At 41.4% G+C, this 16,056-nt stretch overlaps 1 protein-coding gene across 1 annotated transcript; it reads left to right on the top strand.

The window, feature by feature from the left end:
• Positions 1–546: 546 nt before the first annotated feature.
• On the top strand, positions 547–15,685 carry LOC146579441 (protein NLRC3-like). Its single transcript, XM_085269191.1, has 14 exons — positions 547–2,706; positions 2,809–2,864; positions 4,158–4,336; positions 4,517–4,616; positions 5,744–5,773; positions 5,981–6,094; positions 6,373–6,495; positions 9,533–9,584; positions 10,098–10,317; positions 10,415–12,209; positions 12,300–12,476; positions 12,834–13,007; positions 14,338–14,384; positions 14,460–15,685. The coding sequence occupies exons 5-14, from the start codon at positions 5,766–5,768 to the stop codon at positions 14,999–15,001; spliced, it is 3,252 nt and encodes a 1,083-aa protein (XP_085125317.1). The 5' UTR covers positions 547–2,706; positions 2,809–2,864; positions 4,158–4,336; positions 4,517–4,616; positions 5,744–5,765; the 3' UTR covers positions 15,002–15,685.
• Positions 15,686–16,056: the final 371 nt, after the last annotated feature.

Raw genomic sequence — 16,056 nt, 5'->3', positions numbered from 1 at the left:
TCTTAAACACAGCACCTCCTCTCTGTCCACGTGTTTCCTCGTTCCCTCCCCTTCAGATCTGCACTTTGAAGATGGGTGTAACCAACATGTGGTGACGTGTAAGAGCTGACAGGGTCCATTCACTGCAGAAACACATGATGTTGAGGTCACAGCGTAGACTAGTTTCAGTTATAAGGAAGAGAAACTCACACAGTCACTGACACTGAGAGGAGAAATGGCACAGAAAGGAGTTCAGCTGGACCGAGAAACCTTCTCTTGTTCCATCTGTTTGGATCTACTGAAGGATCCGGTTACTATTCCCTGTGGACACAGCTACTGCATGAACTGTGTTGAAACCCACTTTGACGAAGAGGACAAGAAGGGAATCCACAGCTGCCCTCAGTGTAGCAAGACTTTCACACCGAGGCCTGTCCTGGAGAAAAACGTCATGTTAGCAGCTTTAGTGGAGCAGCTGAAGAAGACTGGACTCCAAGCTGCTCCAGCTGATCACTGCTATGCTGGACCTGAAGATGTGGCCTGTGATGTCTGCACTGGGAGGAAGCTGAAAGCCATCAAGTCCTGTTTATCTTGTCCAGCCTCTTACTGCAGAGCTGGATTCTTAAAATATTCACATGAAATCACACTGGATCCAAACACAGCAAACACACATCTGTTATTATCTGAAGGGAACAGAAAAGTAACATTTATGAACCAACAACAGTCTTATTCTGATCATCCAGACAGATTCACTGTGTGGCCTCAGGTCCTGAGTAGAGAGAGTCTGACTGGACGTTGTTACTGGGAGGTGGAGTGGAGAAGTGGAGCAGTTCGTCTAGCAGTTGCATACAAGAATATCAGCAGAGCAGGGAGCAATTCAATTCAATTCAATTCAACCAGATGTCAGCTGATGTTTTATGAGTTGAACAGGCTGACTTCCATCCTCTACACTGACAGTAAATTGTTTATGCTGTCTATATATTCAGCTGGTATGAAGGTGGAATTCAGTGAATATAAGCATCATGAGCTTAACTGCAAATTCATCTCTGCTACACTTGATGTAACCAAACTGAGCATGAAGCCACAGCCAATGTGCAGCAGTCACACACTGTTCTGTTAAGTCCATCACAGTGCAGCAAACTAACCTATTTTTCTTGCACTAACATGCAACTTTCAAATAAACCAGTGAGTCTGAAAGGAACTTTTAAAGAACACCGATCACATGACCTGTTTAATTTTGCCTCATTTATTTTCTGGTGAGAAACGCCCCCTGTTGGCTAATGCTCAACTTATCTGTGAGCTCTGATGAAATGAAAATCTATTACAGTGATATTTTGTTTTTATCTTGCAGGTCAGTGAGTGAAATGCACCGGGTAAAATCAACAGAACAAACTTCACATGTTCTTCCACGTTCGTTGAGAGGAGCTCATGGTTCGTAGAGACAGCTGCCAGAGACGGAGAAACACAAGGACGGGTACAGATAAACTCAGCCTGCAAACATCTAAACGTGTTACTGGAGTAACACAACAACACACTTCACTCTGATGTCAACAGACAATTTTACATCTTGTAGCTGAAAGTGTGCACAGAACAATGATCATGATTTGGATCATAGACGAACATTAACTCTTCATGTGCTGGTGAGCTGCACTGAAACTGTGGCTGCAAACTCTGTCAAGTGTCAAGCGTCTGTTATTGTCATTACCATGTGCAGTCGTACAGTACAGAGTGAAATGACAGCTTTCCTCCGAGGCCCTGGTGCTACATATGACATATAATAGAAAAACACGGGACTACGTAAAGTGCAATGTGCAAAAAATTGGAAAGAAAACAAGACAAGACAGTGCAACACTAGACAGAACAGGGCGACACAGACACAAGACAGAGCAATGGAAATGTGCAAAGTGCTGAGTTTTGTAGACGAGTGCTTAGCAGTGACGTGTATGAAGGTGTGTGTGTGTGTGTGTGTGTGTGTGTGTGTGTGTGTGTGTGTGTGTGTGTGTGTGTGTGTGTTCAGGAGTCTGACGGCTTGGGGGAAGAAACTGTTCCATAGTCTGGCAGTGAGGGCCCGAATGCTCCGGTACCTCTTTCCAGAAGGCAGCAGGGTGAAAAGTATGTGTGAAGTCCTCCATAGTGCTGGTGGCGTTGCAGATGGAGCGGGTGCTGAAAGTGTCCTTGGTGGAGGGAAGAGAGGCTCCAATGATCTTCTCAGCTGCTCTCACTATCCATTGTAGGGTATTGCAATCCGATATGGTGCAGTTACCACACCAGGCAGTGATGCAGCTGCTCAGGATGCTCTCGACAGTCCCTCTGTAGAAGGTGGTAAGAATGGATGATGGCAGATGGGCTTTCCTCTGCTTCTGCACGAAGTAGACACGCTGCTGGGCTTTTTTGGTTATGGAGCTGGTGTTGAGGGACCAGGAGAGGTTCTCCACCAGGTAGAGACCAAGGAATTTGGTGCTCTTGACAACCTCCACAGAGGATCTATTGATGTTAAGTGGGCAGTGATCTCTCCGTGCTCTCCTGAAATCAACAATCATCTCTTTTGTTTTGTCCACTTTCAGAGACAGGTTGTCAGCTCTGAGATGAGTTTGAATCCCTGTGATCTTGACCTCAAGTTCAGAGTCAACTTTTCTGAGATCACCTGTGATTTTCACATTTACCAGAAGTGCAGCTGCTGAGAGGCTGAGGGGTAGCCGCCAAAATGTTTTAGAAGATGAGAAAGTTCATGTGAGACAAGATTCAGCTCTGTTTAATTTTTTTATACTTTTATTTAAAACATATATGTGTGTGTGAAAAGGTTCTTCCTCAAATCAAATTTTATCGTCACAGGGAGAAGATGATCTGCAGGATCCTGCTGCTCATCATTCTCACCTCATGTGTCTCTGGTTAGTTTACAGCTTCACTTTATGAACTCCAAATAAAGCTCAACAACAGATTTGTTCCAGTTCTCAGTGTGTCTGCTCCTCTCTTTCCCTCTCTGTCTCCTCAACAGGATCATTTGTAGTCAATGTGACACAGACCTGCTATCAGGCAGAGGAGAACCACAACATCACACTGGAGTGGACGTTCACCACCAAACCTGACACATTTATCCTCCTGAGAAGCAGCATTTATGTCCTCTGTAATGGACATTTGTTTTAAGTCTATATCTTTTGCCCCTTTTTAGCTAAGTCCTCATGTACTAAATAGAGGACGTCCTGGGATTTCTATTGATATCTTGTGTGTTTAGGCCTCTTTTAGATTCAAACAGAAAGGAAATAATAAAAAAAAGTTCATTTTTTCTCAGACTCAGTTTGACAAAAGAGCTGAAGCCATAATCAGTGTTCATCTGACACAGGTCCAGTCCTGAGTCTGAACAGCTGAAGTCTGATTCGTCCTTCCTGAGAGTCTGACACTTCATCGCCTTCATGAACATGACAGGTGTTGAGGTGAATACGTTGTGTTAAATGAAACCAGATTTCTGCCCAAACAAATTGTCATGGACATAATACAGGACAGACTGTTTGATCAGTTATCTCTCCACAGAAGATAAAAATATAATTCCAGGATCTGTCAGGTTTGGTTGTGAACGCCCACTCCAGTGTGATGTGTGTCATGTTTTAGGCTCTAACACAGGCAGGTCCAACAGAACAGGGGAAACAGTGGATTTAAACACCTGTTGTTGAAAACTCAAAACAGATTTTGGCACAAAATGGAGAATCCACTGTGTGATCATGTAGTTCAAAGTTCAGGCTGGAACTGAAACAACAACAAAAGTGAAGAATCAGGAACAAACACACACAAACACACAGACAGTGAGCACACAATAAGTAAGAAAAATCAAGTTACAGAAAGCAAATAAAAAGACTCATTTACACCAAAGAGTGGGTCTATTACTGAGATGGTGAGCTCAGGTAGAGTGAAAGAAAACTGCATCTGAGCCAATGACCTGAGATTGGACACTGAATTATTATTAATATTAATAAATTTTCCAGTTTACCTACATTAACATTTCTAAGTGTGCCAAAGAGACACATAAACATGAGCTTATATTAGTTCCTATTACAGAGGATCATATTTTTTGTTTCAAGGTCAACACACACACATAATTATTATTATTATTTTACTCCTGTTTTACTGCTGTCTTCAAACATTACTCATAAAACCAAACCTAATAATAACTGTGTGTTTCTTCAAAGCTGCTGAAAACTGAACAGAAGCTGTAGTGAAAACAAACAGAGGAACAAACTCGCTGATGTAACCTGACCTCAGGCAGCCGGGCGTCACAGCTGTGTTTGCATATGGAAATACACTTGGGTCCGTGTCCTGTAAGGGCTGATGAAAAAAGTACAGAGTGAAAGAAGGACACACGGCAGATGTACGTATTTTATCTTTTATTTTTCTTTACTGTAATTCTGTGTCTTCTGTCCTGCTACAAATGAATTATTAGCCAGTCAGCTATCTGGTGAACGTGGTTAAATATTTCAGTCAGTGCACATCATCGTGTGAAGCTAAGACCAAACAGCTGATTATATGGGATAATGTTGTCCTCTGAAAGGGGCTCCTGACCACAAAACGTTTGAGAACCTTTTTACTGGACTGAGGAGGCTGAAGGTTTCCCACTGCAGGCAGAACAGACTCTGTTGGAAGGACTAAAGGTGAGACATGAACCATGAATTAGGTGTTTTGTGTTTTCAGATAATCAGATGATGGTTTTATGTGCTTTGACAAAACCATTAATGCCTCTGGGTGATGAGTGCTCTGTGTGTGCTCTAGTTTATCATGTTTTTGATTCAGGTGGCTGGATCATTTCTGACTTTGTCAGGACGCAGAGCCCTACAGTTCTTAACATAATTATTATTCAATTAAAATGTTTTACGCCATTTAGTAACTGCATAATTTATGTTTAGTTGTTCAAACCCTTTACTTGATGGATGAAATTCAGTAGCCAGGGGCAGGAAATTCAGCAAAACACCAGAACAAGGCAGTGTTTAACCAGTTTAACCAGTCTAACAGTGTAGGCGTGTCATCAGTACAGTGAGCACCTGTATTCAAAACAATAACAGATACGAGAAAAACAAGGAAGTGAGCTACAGAATAGTTTACTTAAATACAGACTCAAACTCCTGAAGCATAAAGTGATGAAAGTAAGACAAGACCTTAATAGAGAAAGAACAGAATCAGATCTTCTCCTGGTGCAGACAGCAAACAGCTGCAGACAGACAGTGTTCAGGACGATGATAAAAAAGTGAATCTTTGATCTGATTTATATCATGTAAGTTTTTTATGCTTTTTTTAAATTTGTTTTCTATGTAATCTCCTCTTTAAAAAGTTTAATCATCACAACGATTGTTTGTTGACTCTTTGATTGCCAGACAACAAATCTCACTTTATTTCAGATTTTTTTTGAAAAACAATGAAACCTTAATTATAATATAATATAATATAATATAATATAATATAATATAATATAATATAATATAATATAATATAATATAATATAATATAATATAATATAATATAAAACTATTATTATACTTAAACAGGTCACCACCTTCTCCCTATCAAATATCTCAATAAACAGAAAAAAAATATATAATCTGTGTTAGGGAGTTTTTATTGTTTTATTTGCTTATGCTTCAAAAGTTATGTTATACATATTTCACCAGACAGTTTTCTGTAGAAACAGGAAGCTGACCCCTCATTGTTGTTTATTCACCTGACTGTTTGTTAACTGTAAATCTCTGACAATCTGTGTTTTATTCTCATTTTTCTCTTCCATCAGGTGACTGCAGGTTTTTACCAACATGGAAAGGTATCACACACAAAACCTCACGTTATCGTCACTGCTAAAAGAACAAAAACAGAAGTGATTTCATACATGCAATAACTCTACAAAAAAACTGTTCTCTGTTTTGTTCATTCAATTTAACCCTGCAAAGTTTTTCCAGCGTATGTTCCACCTGGAGATTAAAAAAGTGTATATATATAACCCTGCCTTATTCTTTTCCTCACTCCTCAGACCAGACTCTCCTGAGCCTGAGACCAGACTCAGCTCTGTAACAATGAGGAAGAGAAGCTCTCCAGAGAAAGACCGTCCTGACTTTAAAAGCAGGAAACTGACTCCTGATGAGACGTAAGAGTTAACAAATTGTTAAACATATCTTAACTCCATGAGTAAACAGGTTTGGTTTAGTCATTTATTTATTTAATTTTTTAACTTTGTTCACAAAAAGAAGAAAAGACAGTTGGATAAACAAACAGACTAAAGAGAACATTGTGAAGAGCATCAAAGTTTTTAGCCTTATTGTAATATTATCACTGTGACTAGCTCCAAGTTTATCCAGTACTTTTTGTGTCTGAAGGCGAAAAATGTGATTTCTCTGCCTGATGGTCTTTTTCTCTGTTCACCAGGATCACTGAGACATCAGATGCCCCTAAATCTGAACCTGGACCCAGCTGTGTGTCTTTGAAGAGTGATCGGTCAAAGATTTTCATCTTTGACTTTAAAGGAACAAAGTCTGCTGCTGCTGAGGAGTAAGACGTTTCACATTTACCTTACAGCTCTGTGGTACACCTGGCCTCAGTCCTGAGATTAAAGAGCTCCATAAGTGAGGCTGCTAATTTAAAAGAAAAATAAATCTATCTTAACAGCCCTGCATCCCCTGCACTGGGCATCACACTGATTATAATTTATGTGATAATCAGCAGGAATGTGTCAGCAGTTAGTTTGACTCTTTTAATTGGTAAATTAGAGTTTCAGTCTGATGTGGTTGCCAGTTTTGCATAGGAAGGTGAAATAATCTGAAGCTGTATGTGTGGTGCTGGATGCCACGATATGAGCTGCTGGATTTCTCTAAATATTAAATGATTCTCATAATTCATAGTGACACACCATCACCATGGCAATCATCAACAAAACCGATAAAGGAAATTAGCAAATCTTTTATTTTTAACCTTATTTACATTACATTTTTCACCAGTGGTTCTTTTTTATATGACCTGCATGAAATAACAAGACAAAATGGATTATAATGTAGAAAGGTGGTTGGTGCCTGCCGTGGTGGTAATCCCCGAACCAAATGGTGGACACCAGAGGTGAAGGGAGCCACCAGGCTGAAGAAGGAGTCCTATCAGGCTTGGTTAGCCTGTGGGACTCCGGAGGCAGCCGACAGGTATCGACAGGCCAAGCGGAATGTGGCTCGGGCAGTGGCTGAAGCAAAAACTCGGGTGTGGGAGGAGTTCGGAGAGGCCATGGAAAAAGACTTTCGGACTTCCTCGAAGAGATTCTGGCAAACCGTCAGACATCTCAGGAGGGGAAAGCGGTGCTCTACCTGCACTGTGTATAGTGCTGGCGGAGCGCTGCTGACGTCGACTGAGAAAATTGTCAGGCGGTGGAAGGAATACTTCGAGGACCTCCTTAATCCCACTGACACGTCTTCCGAGGAGGAAGCAGAGTCTGGGGATGAGGGGAATGACCCGCCAATTTCCGGGGGCGAGGTCACTGAGGCAGTTAAACAACTCCTTGGTGGCAGAGCCCCTGGTGTTGATGAGGTCCGCCCCGAGTTCCTGAAGGCTCTGGACGTTGTAGGGCTGTCCTGGTTGACACGCCTCTGCAATGTTGCGTGGAGATCAGGGGCAGTACCTGTGGACTGGCAGACCGGGGTGGTGGTCCCCATCTTTAAGAAGGGGGACCGGAGGGTGTGTTCCAACTACAGGGGGATCACACTCCTCAGCCTCCCTGGGAAAGTCTATGCCAGGGTGCTGGAAAGGAGAGTTCGTCCGTTAGTCGAACCTCGGATACAGGAGGAACAATGCGGTTTTCGTCCTGGTCGCGGAACACTGGACCAGCTCTTTATCCTCTCCAGGATACTTGAGGGTGCATGGGAGTTTGCCCAACCAGTCTACATGTGTTTTGTGGACTTGGAGAAGGCATTCGACCGTGTCCCTCGGGGTGTCCTGTGGCAGGTGTTGCGGGAATATGGGGTGTCTGGCCCATTGCTACGGGCCATTCGATCCCTATATAACCGTTGCAAGAGCTTGGTTCGCATTGCCGGCAATAAGTCGGACTCGTTCCCGGTGGGTGATGGGCTCCGCCAGGGCTGCCCTTTGTCTCCGGTTCTGTTCATAATTTTTATGGACAGGATTTCTAGGCGCAGCCAAGTGGCGGAGGGCTTTCGCTTTGGTGGCCTCAGAATCTCATCTCTGATTTTTGCGGATGATGTGGTTCTGTTGGCTTCATCGGGTGAGGGCCTCCAGCTCGCACTGGAACGGTTCGCAGCCGAGTGTGAAGCAGCGGGAATGAGGATCAGCACCTCCAAATCTGAGGCCATGGTTCTCAGCTGGAAAAGGGTGGAGTGCCCACTCCGGGTCGGGGATGAGTTCCTGCCCCAACTGGAGGAGTTCAAGTATCTCGGGGTCTTGTTCTCGAGTGATGGGAGAAGGGAGCCGGAGATCGACAGACGGATTGGGGCTGCAGCTGCAGTAATGCAGACGCTGCACCGGTCCGTTGTGGTGAAGAGGGAGCTGAGTGTAAAACCGAAGCTCTCAATTTACCGGTCGATCTACGTCCCTACCCTCACCTATGGCCACGAGCTGTGGGTAGTGACCGAAAGAACGAGATCGCGGATACAAGCGGCAGAAATGAGCTTCCTCCGAAGGGTGGCTGGCCTCTCCCTTAGAGATAGGGTGAGAAGTTCGGCCATCCGGGAGGGGCTCAGAGTAGAGCAGCTGCTGCTCCACATCGAAAGGAGCCAGCTGAGGTGGTTCGGGCATCTGACAAGGATGCCCCCTGGGAGCCTCCTGGGTGAGGTGTTCCAGGCATGTCCCACCGGGAGGAGGCCCCGGGGCAGACCCAGGACACGCTGGAGAGATTATATCTCTCGGCTGGCCTGGGAACGCCTTGGTATTCCCCCGGATAAGCTGGAGGAGGTGGCTGGGGAGAGGGAGGTCTGGGCCTCTTTGCTTAGGCTGCTGCCCCCGCGACCCGGCCTCGGATAAAGCGGATGAAGATGGATGGATGGATGGATGTAGAAAGATAGTAAGCGCTATACAAATACAGACCATTTATACAAATACACACCATTTATACAAATACAGACCATAAGATGATCATTTTTAGTTCAGCATCGGGACACTGAATGTAGCCGAGTGTAGGCTGATTCAAAGTGTCATATGATTTTGTTTATGTGTATTATAAGTTTTTATACTCAGAAAAAAAACTTCAGCTGCTGCTGTAAGAAGCTCTTCCTTGTATTTAAAGGCACAAAGGTCAAATTTAAAATGAAACACTTCAACACATCAACATGAATCTGACTTTTTTAATGCGATGATGCAATGTGCAGGAGATATCCATAATATGGTCATTACAAGAACACTGGTACAGAACCATCACTGACCTGTTAGTTTTGGACTAGTGGAGTCCAAAAAATAAGTCTCTAAATTAACATAATAGGTTTGTTACAGCACAGTTGTGCTTGTTTTAATCAGGATGATTTTCTAACAGTAGAAGAAGAAATCTTTGGCTTGTATTTTTGTGCAAAATGGTTCAAATGTCTTCATGATGTCTCCACAGAGCTAATCAGGAGAGTCTGCAGCATCAAACTGATCTGGACTCAATATTTAAGGTTTGTACATGTACACCAACCTCTGTTTGTAATTATTTTCATGTTGCACAGTCCAATATTCATCATAAAATAAAAATTCCAGAAATAATTCAACAGTGAATTAATTTTTTACTTTATTTTTATTTATAAAACACTTTTCAAAACAAAGTTGCAGCATAACTTTATAACACAACTTGAAAATAAGGTGCAAGTACCCTTTACTTAGGTGGAATTTGCAGGAAACTACAGGGCACTAAGATGTAAGATGGGGAAATGTACCACGAAATAACCGAGTACTGAAAATTACCTAATTTATGTTATTATTTTATTGTTTCCTGTACAAAACCTGCAATCTAACTATAATAATTATTTTAATTGAGTTTTTTAATTTTTTTCATTGTTTCCTGTAAAATGACCATAAGTACAGGGTATTTTTGTTCAATGAAAAACAAACACAAAACAAATCTGTGAAAATTTATTTTTACAATGAAGATCTGATTTTTGTGAATTCAGATTGTGTCATTCATTTTCCAGATGCTGGAGGGAAACATTATCACGTTTGTGAAGAACGAACTAAAGAAGATGCAGGATGATCTGAATCCAGATTATTCAGAGTGTCAGAGGGATGAAGAGGAGGTGTTGGACAGTGAGGAAGAGAAGCAGAGAAGGAGCAGCAGAGAGGCATTTCTGAAACTTGCAGTTAACTTCCTGAGAATAATGAAACAGGAGGAGCTGGCTGACTGTCTGCAGAGCAGTGAGAGGATTTCTCTTCATAAATTCAGTCTTTACAGGAATGAAATTGTCACATTTTCTATAATCATACCACTCATGTTTCTGGTGCTTTCCTGTAGAAAATCCTGATCCACTTTGTGAGAATACTTTTAAATGTAACCTGAAGAAGAAGTTCCAGTGTGTCTTTGAGGGGATTGCTAAACCAGGAACCCGAACCACTCTAAATGAGATCTACACAGAGCTCTACATCACAGAGGGAGGGACCGGAGAGGTCAACACTGAACATGAGGTCAGACAGATTGAAATGTTTTCCTGGAAACCAAACAGACCAGAAACAACAATCAGGTGTGAAGACATCTTTAAAGCTTCAACTGGAAGAGACAAACCAATCAGAACAGTTCTGACCAAAGGAGTGGCTGGCATCGGGAAAACATTCCTGACACAAAAGTTCACTTTGGACTGGACTGAAGACAAGACCAACCAGGACATCCAGTTCATGTTTCCATTCCCATTCAGAGAGCTGAATTTACTGAGGGATAAAAAGTTCAGCTTAGTGGGACTTATTCATCACTTCTTCACTGAAATCAAAGAAGCAGGAATCTGTAACTTTAAAAAGTTCAAAGTTGTGTTCATCTTTGATGGTCTGGATGAGTGTCGACTTCCTCTGAACTTCCACATCACTGAGATCCTCACTGATGTTACAGAGTCCACATCAGTGGATGTGCTGCTGACAAACCTCATCAGGGGAAAGTTGCTTCCTTCTGCCCACATCTGGATAACCACACGACCTGCAGCAGCCAATCAGATCCCTGCTGAGTATATAGACATGGTTACAGAGGTCAGAGGGTTCACTGACCCACAGAAGGAAGAGTACTTCAGGAAGAGACTTAGAGACAAGGAAGAGGCCAACACCATAATCTCTCATATCAAGACATCACGAAGCCTCCACATCATGTGTCACATCCCAATCTTCTGCTGGATCACTGCTACAGTTCTAGAGAGTGTGGTAAAAACCAAACAGGCTGGAGGAAAGCTGCCCAAGACACTGACTGAGATATACATGCACTTCCTGGTGGTTCAGACCAAACTGAAGAACATCAAGTATGATGGAGGAGCTGAGACAGATCCTCTCTGGAGTCCAGAGAGAAGGAAGATGATTGAAGCACTGGGGAAACTGGCTTTTCAGGAGCTGCAGAAAGGAAACCTGATCTTCTATGAATCAGACCTGACAGAGTGTGGCATTAATGTCAGAGAAGCCTCAGTGTACTCAGGAGTGTTCACACAGATTTTTAAAGAGGAGAGAGGACTGTATCAAGAGAAGGTTTACTGTTTTGTTCATCTGAGTGTTCAGGAGTTTTTAGCTGCTCTTCATGTCCATCTGACATTCACCAACTCTGGTATCAACCTGCTGAAAGAAGAAGAAACAGCCTCAGTGCAGACTGATGAGTCTTCAGTAAGACAGTTCTACCAGAGTGCTGTGGACAAGGCCTTAAAAAGTCCAAATGGACATCTGGACATGTTTCTTCGCTTCCTCCTTGGTCTTTCGATGCCATCCAATCGGGATCTCCTACAAGGCCTGCTCACACAAACAGGAATCAGCTCACAGATAAATCAGGAAGCAGTCAAGTACATTAAAGAACGAATGAATGGCACTCTCTCTCCTGAAAAAAGCATCAATTTCCTCCACTGTCTGAATGAATTGAATGATGACTCTATAGTGAAGGAGGTCCAGCATCAACTGAGTTCAGGACACCTGTCTAAAGTTGATCTCTCTCCTGCTCAGTGGTCAGCTCTGGTCTTCATCTTACTGTCATCAGAAGCAGTTCTGGATGTGTTTGACTTGAGGAAATATTCAGCTTCTGAAGAGGCTCTTCTGCAGCTGTTGCCAGTGGTCAAAGCCTGCAAGAAAGCCCAGTAAGTATCCATTTTAATCCTGGCAAGACATTGCTTTAAAGTATTTATTTCAAAAGTTTGGAAAGTTCACTGCTATTCATGTCTTTCCAGGTTGGGTGGCTGTAACCTCACAGAGAGAAGCTGTGAGGCTCTTTCCTCAATTCTAAGTTCTCAGTCCTCCAGACTGAGAGAGCTGGACATGAGTAACAACGACAACCTCCAGGTCTCAGGAGTGAAGCTGCTTTGTGTTGGACTTGGGAGTCCTCACTGTATGCTGGGAACTCTCAGGTTAGCTGACTCTTTGTTTCAGGAGATTTGGATATTTCACAACAACTGTCATTATTTTATAGATTAAACATGTTGTTACTTTTTTGGTGTAAGCCCTGAAAGAGAACAGTAGAGTAGACATGAAACACACACTTCATAAATCAGAAAAATATGACTTTATCTATGATTGTCCATCATAGCAAAAAAGACAGAAAGTCAATGTGTTTTGTTCTTTTTTAAAACTGAGTGAAGAAAAGCCAGTTTGTTTGTTTTTTAACAACTTTAACTGAAATCAGAATCTGTTAGTTTGACTGCATGTACATCATCAAATTCAGAGCAGTTCATTACAATGATGTGACATGTTGTATGTGTTTGAAGGCTGTCAGGCTGTCAGATCACAGGAACAGGCTTCACCTCTCTGGCCACAGCTCTGCACTCCAATCCCTCCTATTTGAAAGAGCTGGACTTGAGCTATAATCATCCAGGAAACTCAGGAATGAAGCTTTTGTCTGCTCTAAAGGAGGATCCACATGTGAAACTGGTCATACTCTGGTAGGAAAACAGGAAATAAAGCTAAAATATATTTTTTTTCTCCAGCATATTTTAAGGTAACCACTGATCTGATTGCCAGTAATACAGTCTGTATGTCCAGTTAAGTGGGCAGCTGTGTGGGTGAATGACTCAGAACCAATCACAGTTAAAACACGAGGAAGGATACACAGCTTGAAGGAGAATGTAACAAATACATAAGGATTGGACCCTCGATACTGACGTTTCAAGACTGTGTTAATCAAAACACCAACATCACATGACCATGGCTAAGTGAGGTTTTGATGTGTTTAACCCCAGATCTGACAGGTGCCTTTGTGATGGTTCTGGGTCTGTGATCCTGTTTATAGTTTCGTTTTGCTGCTTCCTGCTGCGTTCCCTATGTCCTCACTTCATGCTCCACACAGTCACAGCCTTACCTCCCTGTTTTTAGTCAGCTGAGGCACCAGGATTCCTATTTTCATGAACAAGTCATCTGTGCAGGAACACGTTATTTTTAATTGTGATTGGGAAGAATAATATATGCTCTCAGTTCAATTAAGTAAGTAAGTAAGTAAGTAAAATTTTATTTTTATAGCACATTTCTAGATAAAAGATCACAAAGTGCTTCACAAGGTATAAAAAAACAAAAACAAAACAAAAACAAAAAAAAACAGTCAAAAGTTAACAAAACGCAATTTTAAAAAGTACTCAGATTCAAGGTGTAATTAAATAAATATTGACTTAATTGGAATGTTTGCTGTCATAGCCTCCTGAGAATCAAGAAAAAAATCATCTTCTCATTGAACTTTTTATTGTTTTCTGCATGCAGAACTCAGTAGGTCTATTGAGGCTGGAAATAACCGAAGCTACAAAACAAAAACAATAACAGGAACAACTTGACTTGAAAAACGGATTCAGACTCAAAAAATCTAAAGCCTTTGTCATTATCAGAATGAACACAGCAGTCTTTTCTCAAAATATTTTTTTCTATATATTTATTTGTTTTGTTTTGCACTGAATAACTAAGCAACGGAAACATCCTCACACGTGTTAACTGAAAGAGGAAATAGTATTTGAAGCACAGTGTTCATTGTAGTGACAGAAACACAGGGAGGCAGAAAATAAAGCAGACTGAAGGTTGTATTTAGGTATTTAGATAATTTAAGAACCTGGTACAGACCTGATGATTTATTTTTTTAATTGTGCTTTGATACATAAAACCTTAGAACTGTATTATCTGTTTGACTTTATTAAGAGATAAAATAAAACACAAGGTTATTTCTCTAGAAAAGATGAATCAGAGAACATAAAGGCCATGTCTGCACACTAAAAGATAACGTGCTCATTTCAGTGTGGAGCCTCAAGGAGTCCAGTGGATGAGACCAGGTCTAAGGAAATGTGAGTATTTTTGATTTATGAGCTGCATTCAACAATCTTGTACTGTTCTACATTTTTTCTCACGGTTCCTTTTAGATTTCTGTGATCTGACGCTGGATCCAAACACAGCACACAGAAACCTCAAACTGTCTGATGACAACAAGGAGGTGACACATGTGGAAGAAGATCAGCTGTATCCTCATCATGATCTTAGATTTAATCACTGGCTTCAGCTGCTGTGTACCAACAGTCTGAGTGGTCGCTGTTACTGGGAGGTCGAGTGGAGAGGAGAGGTTCATGTTGCTGTAGCTTATGGAGGAATCAGAAGGAGAGGAGAAGAGGATGAATGCAGGTTTGGAAGGAATTATCAGTCCTGGAGTCTCAACTGCAGTGATGATAAGGGTTACTATGCAAGTCACAAATTTGATTTAAGAGCCATCCCTCAGCTCTCCTCACCTCTCTCTCACAAAGTAGCAGTGTATGTGGACTGTTCTGCAGGAACTGTGTCCTTTTACAGTGTCTCCTCTGATAAACTGATCCACCTGCACACCTTCAACACCACCTTCACTGAACCTGTATATGCTGGGTTTAGAGTGAAGCCTGACTCTAGTATCCACCTCTGTGCTGACTCAGAATGATGAACTTACTGTGCAGAGAAATATTCTCACATTGGTGTTTCATACTTTTTCTTACTTAGTATATCAGGTAACTGTCTCGTACATATATTAGTTTGTTTTTCAGTCCAGAGATGTTGGATTAGACTGATTCTCCTGAAATTTTTTTTTATCATCTTATTGTCTTTGGTGCCTTTTTTTAAAGAGCAGATATCAGTTGTTACTTATATACTACAGTTTAAATACTTTTAGTGCTGAGGAAAGAGGAACTGTATTTTTAAATCTGTTGCATTATACACATTTTAATCATGCTTACACTGATGGATGAAATCTTTGGAACATATAATTTAGACATTTTAGACGTTGTTGGTTAGACTTTGTGATGATGAGCGCTGCAGGCTCTAAATATTTTTTGTTTAGGCGTCTTTAATTTTTTACATTGCATAACTATACGTTTGTGTCTCTCTCTTGTTATGCAAATTAAGTAACATTTCACTACAATTAGTTCCTGGAGAAAAGCAATATCACCACTGTGTGACCAGTTTTCACAACAACTGATCTGGATGGTTCTGGATCCATTTATTAGTCTGTGTTGATCCAAATGTAGCTTCTAGTACTGCTGATACAAGAAGAGCAGCTTATGGCTAACTGGACGCTGTGGAGACATCTCTCTCCAGTTCATAATCAATAAAAAAAGTCTGACCTCCAGTCTGTGTTTCTTGACTGAACAGAAACAGTTTTACAATCTGAGATCTGGTTTTTATTCCGCGTTAAAACACACTCATGAAATGTAACAGAAACGGAAAAGTGAAGACAAAAGAATCAAGATGAAAACAGTTGGATTTTTTCTTCTTGACTTCTTGCATATTCTGTCAGTGTATGTTTACTTCTCCCGTGTATATATGTGTGTAGTATACACACCAAGTGTTATTAAAGTTAGGTTAATTAACAAACTTGATTTAATTTACAAACTTGTATAGAGTAAGTTGCAATTCTGTTAAAGTGATTTAATCCTATAGTTTCAGTAGAGCTTGTTTTGGTTGAGTAGATTTATCAGATGTACTTAAAATTTCTTGTTC

The sequence above is a fragment of the Mchenga conophoros genome, linkage group LG3, assembly GCF_057382185.1.
Source record: "Mchenga conophoros isolate Kocher_MC1m ecotype Shallow Benthic linkage group LG3, M_conophoros_male_GT1.1, whole genome shotgun sequence".
Lineage (NCBI taxonomy): Eukaryota > Metazoa > Chordata > Actinopteri > Cichliformes > Cichlidae > Mchenga > Mchenga conophoros.
This window is presented reverse-complemented; position numbering and strand designations above follow the sequence as displayed.